Source organism: Sander vitreus, chromosome 7 (genome assembly GCF_031162955.1).
Source record: "Sander vitreus isolate 19-12246 chromosome 7, sanVit1, whole genome shotgun sequence".
Lineage (NCBI taxonomy): Eukaryota > Metazoa > Chordata > Actinopteri > Perciformes > Percidae > Sander > Sander vitreus.
The window spans coordinates 23,302,937-23,320,147 of NC_135861.1; the positions used below are offsets into that span (position 1 = coordinate 23,302,937).

Genomic DNA, 17,211 nt, shown 5'->3' on the forward strand with positions numbered 1-17,211 from the left:
TGCACATCCTTTAGACCAGGGGTTTTCAACGTTTTTTTAAGCCAAGGATTCTTTAACTGAAAGAGAGATGGAACAGGGACAAAATTAAGTTGCATGTAAAACTGGGCCTACAATAACGTGTAGAGCGGCCTAAAGCCTTTATACAGTACATTACTTTTAGTGCATAATACTTTTATTATTATTAAATAATAATAATTGTTGGCATGATTTTATAAATCATCTTTTAATATTAAAAATACATGTGGCACAGTGAATCCTTAGGATGAACTGTATCTGTGGATGGCTACCTTTGTGACTACCTTACCTATAGGCCAGTAAGTCTATCATTGGATTATGTATTTGTCCATAATATTTGATTATGGACAAATACATCTTAGAATCTTTGAATGGAAAACTTGAATATAGAATAAAAGAGAATATATATATATATAATATATATATACTGTATATGAGAAAACAGACTGAAGCATATTTGTTTAAATCCAGTGATGACCCCATCTTTTTTTCTGATATGTAATCAAAGACTTGCAAGACTAAGACTACCACACAGATTATTCAATCAACCTAAAGAGGAAATACTTTTAATGAATGGATATACAAAACTTTCACTGTTAACAGAGGATTTCCCCAAGTGTAAAGTAATTTCTCTGTACTTATGCATCAGCAAATACAATCCAGTCATTATGTTACGTTTCAAGTTGGATAACAATGTTCTTATTTCATCAATGTTCTCACACTTTCATTTCTTTAGTATCAAGTTATCTTTGTCCTTAGACTTTCAGTCCATTTAAATTTGTCCAAAATAATTTCCCGAGCTGCATGTCATAGTTAACAAGGCTAACTGGACCCAAACTGATACATCACCATTGGGTAACTCAGCAGTGTCTAGAAGCTTTAAGCTGGACATATACAGTATATGTCTATGTGTTTTAAGCTGCAAGTCAACAGTGACAAGTGGAATAACTGTAACATAAAAAGCTGTGAAGGAGGCATAATCTTAACAGATGAGAGTGGACAGATTTGTGAATGAAGTAATCTTTCTAGATCCTGAACTGACTGTACACATTTCCTTGTAGGCGTAATAAATGAATAAAAAAGACCTCTTCTAGTGTATTTAGTCACTTATATTGTCATTGACTGTGTTGTATGAGAACAGCTGATCAAGCCTTCATGTTCTTCCCTCTGAGCAGAAGGAGGAGAAGGCGGTGATGGCTAAGATGCAGAGGACGAGAGCCAACTCTAATGAGGGGCTGATGCCACGCTGGGTCCCCGACAGAACCTTCTCCAGGACCAAAGACTCTAAAGTCTTTAGACAAATGGTAAGAATCAACACCAACACACACCTTCATGGGTAGCTGGGCGGCAGCTTTTCTCTGAGAGTCATATTTTGTGTCTGTTTTTTCTTCAGGGGATTGATGAGACCTCCAGTAAAGACAAGTGAGTACTGACTCTTGATGCTTAATACATATGAAGACTGCTGCAGTGCTTTACTGGATGTCATTAAGAACCTTTATCTTTTTGCAGCCGTTGTGTTCAGGAGGCGATGAACCCAGAGGATGAGGTGGATGAATTTTTGGGGCGAGCTATTGACGCTCGTAGCATTGACCAGCTAAGAAAAGATCACGTTAAGAAGTTCCTACTCACCTTCCAGACATCTAGCCTGGAGAAAAAGGTTCATCCTAATATCCCTGATTATCATCTTTGCTTCTTCAACTTAAATATAATACATGTATGGAGGAGGGAGCTGGCTGCTGCTAGAGCTGGGCAATATATCGATATTATATCGATATCGTGATATGAGACTAGATATCATCTTAGATTTTGGATATCGTAATATCGTAATATGGCATAAGTGTTGTCTTCCTGGTTTTAAAGGCTGCATTACAGTAAATTTATGTAATTTTCTGAACTTACCAGACTGTTCTAGCTGTTCTATTATTTGCCTTTACCCACTTAGTCATTATATCCACATTACTGATGATTATTTATCAAATAAATATTTTGTGAAAGCACCAATAGTCAACACTACAATATCGTTGCAGTATCGATATTGAGGTATTTGGTCAAAAATATCGTGATATTTGATTTTCTCCATATCGCCCAACACTAGCTGCTGCTCATATCTTTTTCTTCTTCTGCTGTTTCCTCTTGCAGTATTCCAAGAAGGTGGATGATCGTTTTGGAGGCTATGTTGCGTGTACTCTACTAGTATTCTGCTTCATATCCTTCATACAGATTGTTATCTTTCCACAGTGAGTACTTCCTAAATTCACATACTGTAGATCCTCCCATATGTACTGTGTGTTTTTAGGGTTGCTTCACACCTGTAGTTTGGTTTGTTTGGTCTGGACTGAGTAGAAACAATATAGATTGATGCCTTTGTGTTCACACTGAGTTATTAAAAGAAAAACCAAGAGCGGAACGGTTTTGGTGACCTTTACTCCATGTGGGGAAATCAAATTGTAAACCTTGTGTGTTTATTTATTTTCAAAAAGTTACCTAATAAAATGCATTATGAGAAGTATTAGTCCAGACTGCAACAAAACTATATATGCGTATGTTCTCGTACAAACAGCACAAAAACTGAGTCTTGTTCCATAATATTACAGGTGGAAAGTTACTGTTTGGATGTGTCACGTTTTATTAATGAAATGCTAAAATACAGTTTATGACACTAGCTCAACATACCTGTTTTAACTCCTTTTCACTTTCAGCAAATTATTTTTGCATAAATATACACAGTTCATCACTTGTATCGAAAACTTACAAGATCTTAACATTTCACAATCAGCAGATGGGTAAATATACAGTTGTGTTAAAAAAAATAGCAGTATTTGCATTTTTCTTTACAAACTCAAACATTTACTGTATAAACTGAAAAATGTCTCAAGGGTTTGCTTTACTTTGAATCACTGCACTAATATTTAGTTGCATAACCGTTATTTCTGAGAACTGCTTCACATCTGTGTTGCATGGAGTCGACCAACTTCTGGCACCTGTGAACAGGTATTCCAGCCCAGGACGATTGAACTACATTCCATAATTCCTCTGCATTACTGGGTTTTGCCTCAAAAACAGCATTTTTGATGTCACTCCACAAGTTTTCTATGGGATTGAGGTCTGGGGATTGGGCTGGCCACTCCATAACATCAATCTTGTTCATCTGGAACCAAGACTTTGCTTGCTTACTGGTGTGTTTTGGGTCATTGTCTTGTTGAAAGACCCATTTCAAAGGCATTTCCTCTTCAGCATAAGGCAACATGACCTCTTCAAGTATTTTGATGTATTGAAACTGATCCATGATCCCTGGTGTGCGATAAATAGGCCCAACACCACAGTATGAGAAACATCCCCATAACATGATTTTTGCACCACCATGCTTTACTGTCTTCACAGTGTACTGTGGCTTGAATTCAGTGCATGGGGGTCGTCGGACAAACCGTCTGCGGCCCCTAGACCCAAAAAGAACAATTTTGCTCTCATCAGTCCACAGAATGTTGCCCCATTTCTCCTTTGGCCAGTTAATGTGTCCTTTGGCAAATTTCAACCTATTCAGTACATGTCTTTTTTTCAGCAATGGGACTTTGCGGGGGCTTCTAGTTGATAGCTTTGCTTCACATAGCCTTCTTCTGATCATAACAGTACTCACAGGTAACTTTAAGTCTTCTTTGGTTTTCCTGGAGCTGATCATTGGTTGAGCCTTTGCCATTTTGGCTATTCTTCGATCCATTCAAATGGTAGTTGACCATTTTTTTCCCAAGTCGTTTAGGCTTTGGATGCCATTTCAAGGCATTTGAAATCATTTTGGCTGAACAGCCTATAATTTTCTGCACTTCTTCATATGTTTTCCCCTCTCCAATCAACTTTTTAATCAAAGTCCGCTGTTCCTCAGAGCAATGTCTGGAACGACCCATTTTGCTGAGTATTTCAGTGTGAAATGCATTATAACCATTTATAACATTTGCTTCCTTCCTTCCTTAAATATGGGCCATAATTGACACCTGTTTCTTCACAGAATCAATCACCTCACTAATTGAACACAACACTGCTATTATTTTGAACATGCCCCTTTCAATTACAGATTCACTTACACAGAATCAGCAGCATGCATGTCATGACTGTTGGGTCTGTTGGTTTTCTATGACTCTACAACACTTACTAGTTTACACTTACACTTACTATTTGCCATGTAGAAATATCACTTCTAACATGTGATATATGAGGTTAGTGATGTTGGACTGCTATTATTTTGAACACAACAGTAAGTTAAGCTTTTGAATTCATGCTAAAAAAAAAAGTTCTAACACAGTCGCACACAAAAGGGTTTGATTGACAGCGTTCACACCAAACAGTTTAGATGTGAAAGCACTTTAAATGTTTCTCTATAACTGTGTTTAAATGTTTCTCTATAACTATGTTTATGTATTCTCCCTTGCAGCACCCCAGTCATGCTGGGAATCTACATTAGTATCTTTGTCATACTCGCCAACATCCTTTTCATCTGTGCCATATATTCGTGCATCAAGGTAGCTTTTCAAAACGCACAAACAGATATTTTGCTAAAATGTCATTCATTGTGTATGCGTAAATCATTTATTTTTTCCCTCCCCTCCTCTTGAAGCTCTTTCCAGCTGCAATGCAGACTGTTTCAAAGAAGATTGTCCAGTCGCGCACCAACAGCACCCTGGTTGGAGTATTTACCATTATCCTCGTCTTCATCTCTGCCTTTGTTAATATGGTATGATTACAGTCAGCATAGCCATACAGTACACAAACCATACATGTTGAAAATCATGCTGAATACATGGGTGTGTATGTTCGGCCTCACTGCAGTTTGCCTGTGACACCAAGAGCTTGGCACAATGCGTAGCCGAGAAGCTGAACACCTCTGCAGCGCTGGTGACGCCTTGTTTGATCCGCACCTTGAATGTGTCCATTGAAGGGGGTCTGGAGATCTGTTCTAGCGAAGGCCCCTCCTGCCCTTTTCCTGAGGTGAGTTCATTGTTATGTCACCACTTCACTGTTTGTGTTCTCTACGCAACTGGTCGAACCATTTCGATAATGAAAATGTCACATTTACATTTGTGGTTTTTTCTGAGATCTGTTGTTGATAATACCTCTTTGTGATGCTGCTCTCCAGTACTTCAGCTACAGTGTGCTGCTGACACTGCTGGCTTGCTCAGTGTTCCTGCAGATCAGCAGCATAGGGAAGCTGGCCCTCATGCTGCTCATCCAGCTCACCTTCCTGCTGCTGGTGGAGTGGCCACAAGTAGCACTTTTCGACAACGCAGACCTCTTTGTCACCTCCAATGCCATGTAAGTGGTACAGGTTGTGCATGCTAATGCAGAGGGGGCATATTTTGTTAAATGAAACAAAAGGGTTTTAGCATGCTTATATTCCCCAAACTAAGGTATAAAAAAAAAAGTATTGTTTTGATATCTATACCGAAACTGAAGTATCATATTGGCACCAATATCAAACATTTTGAAACCATACGATTGTGTTGTACCCATTTTCGCCATTAATTACAACAATTAATTACAATATTTTGTATATTTCACTATTGTTCTAATGGTCATTATTTTATTTTTTAGTGATTTAAATGAAACTAGCGCTCAATGGTAAGAATTTTAATTTGTATGTGGACTCACACTTTAGAAACACTTTAAATAAATTAATATTAAATGATTATTTTCTTTATTTGTATTGACCAGAATGCATTTTTGCGTTTGTATTTTTAGGTCCAGTTTCAATGAAACTACAAACCAGTGGTAAGATTACAGCACATTCAGTGTACTTTTGAAGGTTTTTAATCTCCTTTCCTATAATTTCAAAGCTTTTTTCCCATTAATGTCACCATGTGTCTGTCACTTTGCAGCCCATTTGTTGTGACAAAAGTGTCCCTGAGGGTCATGACTCCAGTGATCCTCACAGTCTTTGTCCTGGCACTGTATCTGCATGCCCAGCAGGTTGAATCTACTGCACGCCTAGACTTCCTGTGGAAATTACAGGTATGTGCAGCATCCCCTAGAGGGCGTCATCTAACCACATGAACTACAAACACAATCTCTTCACTTTTCTGCAAAAGCTGATGAAGATGATTGAGTTGTCTCACAGTTTATTAGTGTCTGATAATAGAACATCTGCAGTCTAGTCTACACCTCGACCCTGCCAGACATTTTATTACAGCATTCATAAAAGCTAAATATATCTAATAAAGAGCATTCACTCCCAGGCCACAGAGGAGAAAGAGGAGATGGAGGAACTGCAAGCCTACAATCGTCGCCTCCTCCATAATATTCTGCCTAAGGACGTAGCCGCTCACTTTTTGGCACGTGAGCGGCGTAACGACGAGCTATACTACCAGTCCTGTGAGTGTGTGGCCGTCATGTTCGCCTCCATCAGCAATTTCTCTGAATTCTACGTGGAGCTGGAGGCCAACAACGAGGGAGTGGAGTGTCTCCGGCTGCTCAACGAGATCATTGCTGACTTTGATGAGGTAAACTTGGTTGAGGCATGTTTGTAAAGCTCAGTGGGTCATCCCTTTGACCTTTGGTTACAGCTAATTTTAAAAGTTGCTCAAATGTAATCACTGTCTGTTCTCAGATCATCAGTGAAGAGAAGTACAGACAGCTAGAGAAGATCAAGACCATTGGTTCCACCTACATGGCGGCCTCCGGTCTCAATGACTCCACTTACGACAAGGAGGGCCGTTCACACATTATTGCACTGGCTGACTACGCCATGAGACTGAGGGAGCAGATGAAGTACATCAATGAGCATTCCTTCAACAACTTCCAGATGAAGATAGGTAACTAAGCAGAAGTTACATTGAAAACAATAGTTTTTCTTTTCTAATATGTTAACAGTAGCAGCTTTGTTGATGCGGTGAAATGTTTTTGTCTTTAATTCCCAGGTCTGAACATTGGACCAGTGGTAGCAGGGGTTATTGGTGCACGGAAGCCTCAATATGATATTTGGGGAAACACAGTCAATGTGGCCAGTCGTATGGACAGTACAGGTGTACCTGACTGCATACAGGTAGGTGTCATGTAACAACTATTCAAATTCAGGTTTCTTCTGCAATACTCATGAAACATGTTACATTCAGTTGCCACTTTATTAGCTATACCTGTACATTGTATGGCAATTCAATACAGCAGCTCTGCCATAAAGTCTATCTTTATGAAGTTTGTAATGTTAAGTTTTTGTTGATTGTCGGAAATCTGTAAATTCAGTTTATTTCAGCTTATTGCTGAGGTCATAAGTTAAAGGTGGTATATTATATTGAGAGAGGCCCAATATTACAAATGCTTCTGAATACAATACATTCCAGTACAACACCACCACAGTTACTATGACCTTAGTTCTAAAACATATAATTTAATAAACACCTCTATGACAGTGTCAACAAAAACTGAATGTTATAGGGATTATACAAGTCAAGTCCATTTTATTTAGATAATATCACAAATTTGGGGCTTTACAATGTGGATGACACCCTCTGTCCTTAGACCCTCGCTTGAAGGAAACTGTCCCCAAAAGAAACGGCAAAGAAACTTACGGAAGCGCAACTGTGGAAGGAATCCCTCTTGCTGGATGGACAGATGTGCAATAGATGTAATGTGAACAGAATAGACCAACATAATACAATGACAGTATAGACATTCAGGATGACAAAAGTTTACATAGAATGTAAACATATATGAAGAATATGGATCCGGGAGGATGTCAAACGACTTTCAGGTTTTGACAATCAAAAAGTAGACTTCATGACAGAACTGCTTAGATTGTACAGGTGTACCTAATAAAGTGGCCAGTGAGTGTATAATAAATACCTGGTAGATTACTGTAAGAGCTCATGTGTCTCATAGTGTCACTGTTGATTACTAAACCTTACAGCTGAGATCATTTACCACCATTAACCACACAGCAAGCTGATTCCAAAAATATTGAGCAACCAGCAGCTGAGGATTAGAGCAGCTTTAAATGAAAATGTTTACTGTCATTATTTTGGAATAATGGTTACTTTTCTACCCCAACAAACATTAGAAACGGTAGCCTCATAAGAGCTGAAATAAGTAACCTTCCACCTGCACATTTTAAATGAAGATGAGGGAACTAAAAAATTCTAAATAATGTACAGTCTCTGGTTCAGTCAGACTGTGGATTCATATTATCATCTACATTTTGAAAAAATGCATCGTGCTCCTTAATTTGATCAGGTAAGTATTTATACAGCCTTATATAAATCTATCTTTTCCATTCTGCTCTCAGGTGACTACAGACCTCTACCAGGTGCTTGCAAACAAAGGGTATGTGTTGGAGTATCGTGGGGTGGTCAAGGTCAAAGGGAAAGGCGAAATGACAACCTACTTCCTGAACGATGGCCCGCCCAACAGTTAGCAACCGTGGCAGCAGCACATGTTGGGATGTTCCCCACTACAAGGACACAGCACCACTGAGTGAGGACTCACAGTGTGAGAGAATGGCTTGAATCCCAAGTAAGGAGGAAAAAAACTTAAGACTTCAAAAGAAAAGTGTTCTTGATGAAAGGAAATGTTCTCGTTTGACAGCCATTTTGGCTCACATCAAGTTGAAGGACACATGTTTTTCTCATGTCTAGCCTCTCTCTCAGGCTTCTTGAAAGATGCAAAGTCTGTTTATTTAAAACAACGCCTTTTAGCCTGTGTCAAAAGAAGATAAACGCTGTACATAAGGCTACTTCATATTTTTACTTTGTTTTGTTTTAGTTTTTTTCCGGTAATTTTTTTTTATTTCACATGAATTATGAACAGGTACTCATATTTTGTTTTTGAATTAATTATTTATTTTGATCTCGAAGTTTTGTGCAAAAGGTCCTTTATGAAAAAGTGTGAATACATACGTGCACAAATATCCAGTTTATTACACGTTAATAAGTGTGTATGTACATGCATATTTGTGTGTGTATGAATATATGTATAAACTGAGGAGGAATATATTGACCAAAGACTAAAGTATTTACTAAAAGCAAGGCAAGACATGTTTGATATGTTCTCGCTAAAGTCAGCAACGATCACCGCCTCTGTTTTTTAGGCAGGAGGCCTGAACCCTCTGTCTTTTTGGCCAACTGCTGGCAGCACAGCCTGTTTCATTTTTTTTTCATAAAATATGTACAATACATTTATTTTGTCATTCAGGCAGCAAAGAGCCGATCACTTTAACTCTAAACTATAATGTTGCCCTCAACCTCTAAACAAAATGAGTAAAGACGACTAAGGATGGTATTAGAAGGTGATATCTGAAATCTATATTTTTAATCTCTGAGGACTAGAAGTAGCCCCAGCTGGGAATAGGATCCTCTTCATCCTTCATATCATGTCAGATAGGTTCCTTAGAGCTTGAGCAGCCAGTGTGCAGCTGGTGTCAGCCTTCACAGTATATTGTCATCGACTGCTCCTTCCCTTTTAGAGAAGTATTTGTTGGTGCAAAAGGAAATGAAGGAACTTAGATCCAGAGGCATCAGGGGGGAAAACCTTGGATATCAACGCAGTGGTACCACACAGCCTGATTCTTCTATGAAGGAGAAATAGATGAAAGAAAGAAATATATATTGATTTTGACTGAATACTGTGCTTTGTAATCCTGAAGGGGCATAACTATTTTCACTGTGAGGTTTTTATGATACAACAAAAACTGCTTTCTTGCCAAACATAACTGCTTTGAAGCATGTCTGATTGTGGTATCTAGTTTTCATTTGTTTGTTTTAACGTAGGGTATTTTGTATCACTTCTGTATTCATCATTTGTATATTCTTAATGTTATTATTATTATTATTATTATTATTATGATTCTGATGAATTATTATGCTTATTATGATGATTCCATTCCAATGAAAAGGATCAAAGACCAGCACGCTTTCTTGTAAAATGCCAGTTGTAAAGCTCAAGCTCACTGGTACCAACTGATCAACTGCAGCCAATGAATTCTGCTGTTGAATCCTAATGTACAATACAGTATTTCAACTGGCAATAGGTGTGATCATGTATAGTAAGTAATAACCATTAGCTGCCTTTGCAGCAGAACCTGAGTGATGTATGCTCACATAAGCATAGCAGTAAACACACACACATACAGATGATTCACTGTGCTTTTATTTTATTTATGCCACTACTGCAGTATTGTAAATCTCAGTCAGGCTTTAAGGTGACCTCTCCCTCCCACACATTCACTTCTCAGCAGTAAAAACTTGACATCCCTGGTGTCACACTATAGGAAGAGGACAGAATGAATACACATAAACATATTTATTGTATTATTCCTCCACTCAGTAGAAGTACTAATAGCTGAGTTTGATTGCCTTAAGTTAATATAAAACAAATCATAGAATAACACTTAACAGGAACAGTGCCTGGATGCTGATGTTTGGACAGAGAGAAAGGGAGGGGCTTGTCGAGAATAATTTCTAGTAAACATTCTCATCAATGCAATTAACTTGGTCTTTCCAGCTTCAACGTTTGTTAATTGAAAGAATCAGTCCTGATTTAGCTCTTCCGCCACACTCAACAATGGCAACCAACAGTTGATCATGTTTGTACCAAAGCCAGCTCACGCAGACTTGTGCTATTGGTCCCTCCTGTGCAATGATATTTGGCCTTGGGGTGTGTTGGGAGCACCAGAGGACAGTAATGTAATCACCAACTATCAAGTGAACTGTGACCAATGAAGAGTGATTCATATAAGCAAAGAGTTTATAGAATGGACATGAGTTTATAAAATGTGCATTGTATGTATTCTATTTCTATTGGCTGTCCATAGACTTGTGTTGATTGTTAACTCTTGGGATGTTTTGGGGGGAACAAGAGAGGGGAGGAAGGTTGACCCCATACTACTGAAACAGTGTTTTGCTCAGGCCTGATGAATCCTTCCGCATTTGTTTTTGTTTCATTTGTATTTTCCCTGAGTTGGAGGAGTTGAAAGGGGAGTCTTTTTGCAAAGTTAAAGGACAAGAAGAGTTGAGGACTATGACAAAGAGAAAAATAACATTTCCCCTTGAAGAAAAAAATAAATAAATAAATCAATGGCTGTTTTGCATGTTCATATATTCACTAATGTTGTTGGATGTACTGCAATTATATCTTCCCTGTGGCTTGTAGGAACAGAGGTTCGTCTTACATTAACTTAATAGTTGTGGTAATGTCATTATAGTTATTTTACAGTACTAGAAAGTGGTTTACTTGTCATTCACATACTTATATCATATATAGATTCTTATGCATTTTAAAAGCATCCACAGATATTCTCTGTGTGCTGACTTTAATTTTACATTATAATACTGACTATCCAATGAACATATAATTAAACAATATCCCTGTTTTGGATGTGTTTAGAGTTACCCACACAGGCCACAAAGCTTCAATCACAGAATCAAACCTTAACAGCATCATTATAACGCATATTAGACAACACAAGCCTGCAAACAAAGATATTCTCAAAGTTAGATGACAGTAATTGTAAGAAACATAAAAAAGAGATGCCTTGTTCATCAGTCGCCATTTTTACTGTGAAATAAACATTTTGGTTAGGAATACTTAAGGCTTTCTGGCAAAGTCACCACTTTGTTTGGATTTGTGGGAGGTTGGACCAGTTGCCACATGAATAGACCACCCATATAAGGACACTGTCACTGATGAAAAGCACCAAACCAATATTGTCCAGTTGCAGAGCTGCAGGACCAGCAGTACCACTGATAAACACATGCCACTTTGCACCATCTAAAGGCTAGTTATGGTAAGAAACAGCCTTTGGAATTTTGACACACTAATCTGCCCCTTTCGTGGTACTGAATTAAGTCCAAGAAGTCATTTTTGGGATATGTAATGCCTTTGGAGGGGGTAATTGTTTAAATCCAGCCTGAGAATGCCCTGATATCCTTTGACTTCCTGTGTATCCCTGATGACCTGAGAAAACATGCCTGTGTCCATCATTATCTCTTCAGGATTCAATTCTTCTGCACTGCACTATCAGTGAAATATTTCTTCAGGCGGAATAATGTAAAAAGTTTTTTTTGTGTGGTCAAATGCTCCTGAACAGCTCAACACTTCTTGAACATCAACAATCTGCAAACTGTCTCTCTATTTTAGACAATCAGTGCACCTGCTGTGCATCTGGTAAAGAAGTCTGTTTTGAATACTCGCCTGAAGACCATCTCCCAAAATTCAGAAGTAGTTATTTTCGTTTCCTCTAGAGGGCAGTAGAATCTCACTCTCTATATGAACCACTCCAGTGGTGCCTTTGAACCTGCAGGTCTGGACGCTTGATCTTGACTTGTAAAATACAAATGTGGTAGTTGGTACATTTTTATTGCTTATTTAACACTGAAAAAATGCTCTAAATTTCTTCGGACTACCTTCAGACTTCTTTTATAAAAGTTGGGAGCTAAAAGGGTTAAGAAATATTGTTTTAGAGAGGTAGTTAGTTACTCATAGCTCGTGTAAAAAATAGCTTACCATAAAAACAGATTTTGGATTGCAAAAAAAAAAAAAAAACAGTAGTGAAAGAATCCAAATGAAGCATGAAAAATGTCAAAAAAGTGGATCTGCTATCAATTTAATCTCCGTAATGCACATCAAAACTGATGCTGCTTTGTGTGTGTGTGTGTGTGTGTGTGTGTGTGTGTGTGTGTGTGTGTGTGTGTGAGAGACATAACTGAAGAAGAAAGGCTGTCAGAACAGGCTGAACTCCGGGTCTGTTGCTGACATTTCTTTAACAAACCTGTGAAAGTAACAAGTGGATTACATTTACAGAGATCTATTTTACATGTAAAAAAAAGAAAAAAAAAAAAAAAAAAGGAAGCCATATTAGATTTGGTAATGTTACCTACTTTGTCATCTCACTGTTCTTTCGGGGAAAGCGTTTGACTTGGATCCATGGTTCAGGACTCCTGGATATCATCCATCCATACTGCTGGCTGTCCGTTAGAGGCACTATGTACAGCTGGTTAGGGGCTGCAGAAGAGAGGAGAGCGACACTTTTACCAGGCAGGAATACAGCTGTGATATAGATCCAACATAGCCCATCGGACCCTTAATGTCTAGTCTTTCTATGTCTCCTCACCCCTGGGTGTTTGAACCCGTTTGACCATCTCTTTGTATCGCTCATGGCTCCCATGGTGTATGTCAGCGCTGTAGGGAAGAGGCTGGTGGTAAACGCTGCATGTGTCATTACATCTGAGGGGTCCCTGTTCTCCTTGAAGAGATGGAGGCAGTCCTGCTCTGGTGTTAATCTCACCATCTGTAAAGAGATACGTTACTATAGTATACACTGAGCCATCATTCGATTACAATAATAAACCTCTGGCTATTATGAAAGACACAAGATACTCAAGTTAATGTTTAACTTGTATTTTACCATGGATGTATTGCTTGAGATTTCATAAAAATGCAGCAAATAATACAGCATCAAGGCCCCCCCTCTTTTTTCGCTTAATTGTTGGAATAATACGTTATGCAGAATGGACCATTTTAGAGTCACATATATTATATATTACACTACTGGATTATAATTAGTGATGCATTAATGTGTGTACATCACTTTAATGTGGCAGCTGGTAAAGGAGGGGCTAATTATAAATACTTTATATACTGCTGGGTAGCTTAACCTATAATGATATATCATTATTTATTATTTAATTGATATTGAGATTTTTATTAATAATCAACATCTGCAAAGTAACTAACGTTAGTAACTAAAGCTATCAATTAACGTGGTGCCGTTGCTTAATTACATTCCAGCACTGCTTGTATGCTTGTTGTCTGACTATAAATGGTTATTGTTCTCCGAGACTAACGTTAGCTGATTAAATAAAGTTAAATATTATAATTAACGTTTTACCTGGATTAAAGCCGTCCACGTGTTGTAAATTAAGGCCCTCCAGGGCAAAAAAAACAACAACTTGCTAGCTCCTATAAGCAAACATGATCGTGCTCTGGACTATCAAGCTACTTGTTAACGTTAATGTTAGCGCTATATGTAGCTTGCTGTTTTTTTGAAGCCTGAAGACGTTTAGAGAATTAAAAAAAAAGTGTTCTTGTTAGCTACCAGCAAGCTAAAGGCTCTGTTTTCACTGTGGGTAGCGACAGTTAACTTCAAGTTAGTTAGACGAAATACAATCGAGAAGCGATCGATGTCAAGCTCCTCTTACCCCGGAATTGAGACGCTCCTCTGGGATTCACTATCATTTTATCGCCTATTGGGTTTTGATAACCCAGATGTGTTAAACCGAAGAAGGCCATAATGCGGCAAAGTTAGCCCCGAGCCGATAAACGAGCTTGCAACCGAGAGACAGACGAGACAGATAGCCTGTAAATAAATCACAACTTTTGGTTTAGGCGTAACCATGGCAGCAAGCCCCGCCCATCCGAATTGTCTCGTGGGGGAAACGTTGAACTAAACTAGAAATAAATAAATAAATAAACAAACAAACCAACTAATAAAACATTTTTTCTTCTTCTTTCCTACAGCTTTCTGTGACTCAAGAGCAAATGTGATAGATTGTGCTAACACTGATTTCTCTCAGGATGATATTTCTGGTTTGGCTGCCACTTGGAACCATTAATGTGAATAGGCTATCATCTTTAGATCGGTTTGAGCATATTGCTGTTCTTGACTGTGTTGGTTGGAACCACACCAATTGGGCTGTACAGGTTCATATGAACACCAGAAGCAGATTTCTCTTCATGACCGCGTGACTACTTTTTTAAACCCTGTATATAAGGGTTTGTAAATAGGGATTTCTACAACCTAAAAGCATGAAGACTACTAAGAAATATAGAGTAATCCACATACCCATCTGACTGTAATAAATCAAGCTTTTGTTGCAGGCGATTCCAAACTTTTGAACGGTAGTGTACATCACATTACATTACAAATTTGACATCTGTTAACTTTCAGTTTGGCTCTGACAGTTGCTTGGAACAGAAGTTTCGGCGTTGTCCCGGCCTCCCAACCACCAGCGTTATCGTAGTGTTTCATAACGAGGCCTGGTCCACTCTGCTTAGGACGGTCTACAGTGTCTTGTACACAGCTCCTGCAGCCCTGCTCACAGAGATCTTACTGGTGGATGATGCCAGCACGGATGGTGAGTGTCTTCACGGTGCTACACGCAAAGATGGATCCAAATGGTTATGTTTTTCTTTTTGCACTCTTCGTGACTTTAAAAATCCTTCAACTGCAGAAATCTAAAAAGGAAAAATCACTCTGGTGGAATTGTTGCCACACTTAGTTCATAACCTGTGATGACGGGTCAAAAGTTTTCTTCATTTTATGGGCTCACAAGCCAAAAAGGTTGGGAATCACTGAGTTAGATTATTTAGAATGTATTGATGGTAATGCAGTTAGGGATTATTTTTTCCATTATATTTACCATCTTAAAAATAACATTGTTCTGTGTGACTTTGTAGTATTTTGAGTACACATCCAGGCAAGAGGTAGGCCTACAGCTCAGCATCGGCATTGAGTCGTGTTTACATGCAACCCCTGGAAGAGATGTGGTGTCTCTTAAACTCTGTCAATTGAAGGGAAAAGTAACCACATCAGCGCCTGAGCAAGTGTGGATCTTCACACAGGTACAACAGGTATTTCTACATCACCTCATACTCTGCAGCAACTCATCTTACAACAATGCCCCAAGCTGCACAGGGAAATACTGTTCCATTTCCTCTTTCTTGTCACTTACAGTTTACATTGTTGTTGTTTTCAGCAAAACCATCTGAAGAACCCATCACCGGGCAAGTGTTTGACAGTATTAGAAGGAAAAGTGATTGTGACTACCTGCAAATCCCCCCGAGTCAGCCAAAACTGGGCCTTCATCTGACTCTAGTCATGGATTTGTATATGTTGACATTTAACTTCAGATATAAAAAAAAATCCATCTTAATACAATTCTCACATGTCCTTATGAAAATTCAAAGAGTTATTTGTTTGTATAATTGTTCCCCCTGTCCATGAAGGAATCCCTCCCGGTGCAACTCAAATGTAAAAGACTGGGCCTGTTAAAGTTCAGCCGAAGCTAAAATGAGCCTTCAGCAGTCTGAGTTAACCAAATCAAGTGATATCTGACAAAGTTCTGGTCTTTTTAGCACAAAGTTCCCTCTTTGGCTTAATATCCCTCTGCCGCAACCCAGAAACATGTCATGATCCTGGTTTTAGTTTAGTTTCCAGTTTTATTTTGAGGTTTTTCTCATGTGTCATATCTTGTTTTACTTCCTGCCTTGTCTTTGTGATTGTCTGCCCCGCCCTGACATGTTTCACCTGTTCCTTGTCAGCCCTCATGTCACCCTGTCCCTCATTACCACCCCCTTTTGTTCTCCTATTTCAGTGTCTGGTTATCTGTGTTTGTTCCTGGCTTTTAGTGTTATGTATTTCTAGTGTGAACTCTCAAACTGTGACTGTGTTTAAATACAAGAAGGACATTTTGTGACTGTAGGCTATATGGAAAATACCCTCTGGATTTGGTTAACTCATATTAGCTTGGGCTGACCTTTCATTCATAAGGCATTTTTGCACAGGAGTTGCACTAGGAGGACATCTCTTTACGGCCAGTATCAACAAGAGGAATCATCCCAGTGACCAATAACTCTTGCTTTTAATGTACATTTGGGCATTTGAGTATTCAATTAAAGGATATGTCTGGTGATGTTTTATATTTTTCTAATGGTTAACAAATCCAAAAGACCAAAATCAACAATGAGCCTCCTGCTACTGATATCTTGTATTGACTGTGTCAAAGCCTGATTATCTTATTCCTCGTGCTATAGAGCTCCACTGTTGTCTAATAACTACTAAAAACACGGTTAGACTGGGAGACATTCTTTCTTTCATTTCCATAAATACACACACAGTGTAGTTTATTTTAAGTCAATTCCACATACACTCACTAGAGCACCAAATTAATCCACAGATGGAAAAAGTGCCCAACAAATGTACTATTTACACTTGTTTGAGTAACGTTTGCTAAAAACTTCAGTGCCCAGCTGTAAGTTACTAAGCCTGTATGTCATGTCCACCTGCCCAAGACAATGATGGTGCACTTCTACACTGGCATCATTGAGTCCATCCTCACCTGCTCCATCACCATTTGGTAAGCTGCTGCCACCGACAAGGGCAGACTGCAGCGTATGATTCACTCTGCTGAGAAGGTGATTGGCTGCAATCTTCCGTCCCTCCAC

The 17,211-nt window shown here is 38.7% G+C and overlaps 2 protein-coding genes across 3 annotated transcripts in view; one reads left to right on the plus strand and one right to left on the minus strand.

Moving 5' to 3' along the window:
* The window catches only part of LOC144521119 (adenylate cyclase type 6-like), a 41,515-nt gene extending 30,449 nt beyond the window's left edge, over positions 1-11,066 (plus strand). Inside the window, exons 10-24 of one of the 2 annotated variants that reach the window (XM_078255446.1) lie at positions 1,191-1,319; positions 1,409-1,437; positions 1,525-1,672; positions 2,155-2,252; positions 4,439-4,526; positions 4,622-4,738; positions 4,834-4,992; positions 5,141-5,316; positions 5,596-5,622; positions 5,743-5,772; positions 5,880-6,012; positions 6,237-6,500; positions 6,608-6,812; positions 6,918-7,042; positions 8,279-11,066. In XM_078255446.1, coding sequence (XP_078111572.1) covers positions 1,191-1,319; positions 1,409-1,437; positions 1,525-1,672; positions 2,155-2,252; positions 4,439-4,526; positions 4,622-4,738; positions 4,834-4,992; positions 5,141-5,316; positions 5,596-5,622; positions 5,743-5,772; positions 5,880-6,012; positions 6,237-6,500; positions 6,608-6,812; positions 6,918-7,042; positions 8,279-8,407 — 1,857 coding nt within the window. In that variant the 3' untranslated portion in view covers positions 8,408-11,066. The remainder of the gene's footprint in view (positions 1-1,190; positions 1,320-1,408; positions 1,438-1,524; positions 1,673-2,154; positions 2,253-4,438; positions 4,527-4,621; positions 4,739-4,833; positions 4,993-5,140; positions 5,317-5,595; positions 5,623-5,742; positions 5,773-5,879; positions 6,013-6,236; positions 6,501-6,607; positions 6,813-6,917; positions 7,043-8,278) is intronic. The other variant, XM_078255447.1, reaches the window with a different exon arrangement.
* On the minus strand, positions 10,120-14,369 carry spmip11 (sperm microtubule inner protein 11). Its single transcript, XM_078255448.1, has 4 exons — positions 14,187-14,369; positions 13,100-13,276; positions 12,867-12,990; positions 10,120-12,757 (listed from the first exon to the last, which is right to left on the minus strand). Exons 1-4 carry the CDS (start codon positions 14,275-14,277, stop codon positions 12,709-12,711), a joined length of 441 nt encoding a protein of 146 aa, XP_078111574.1. The 5' UTR covers positions 14,278-14,369; the 3' UTR covers positions 10,120-12,708.
* Between the last annotated feature and the right edge of the window lie 2,842 nt (positions 14,370-17,211).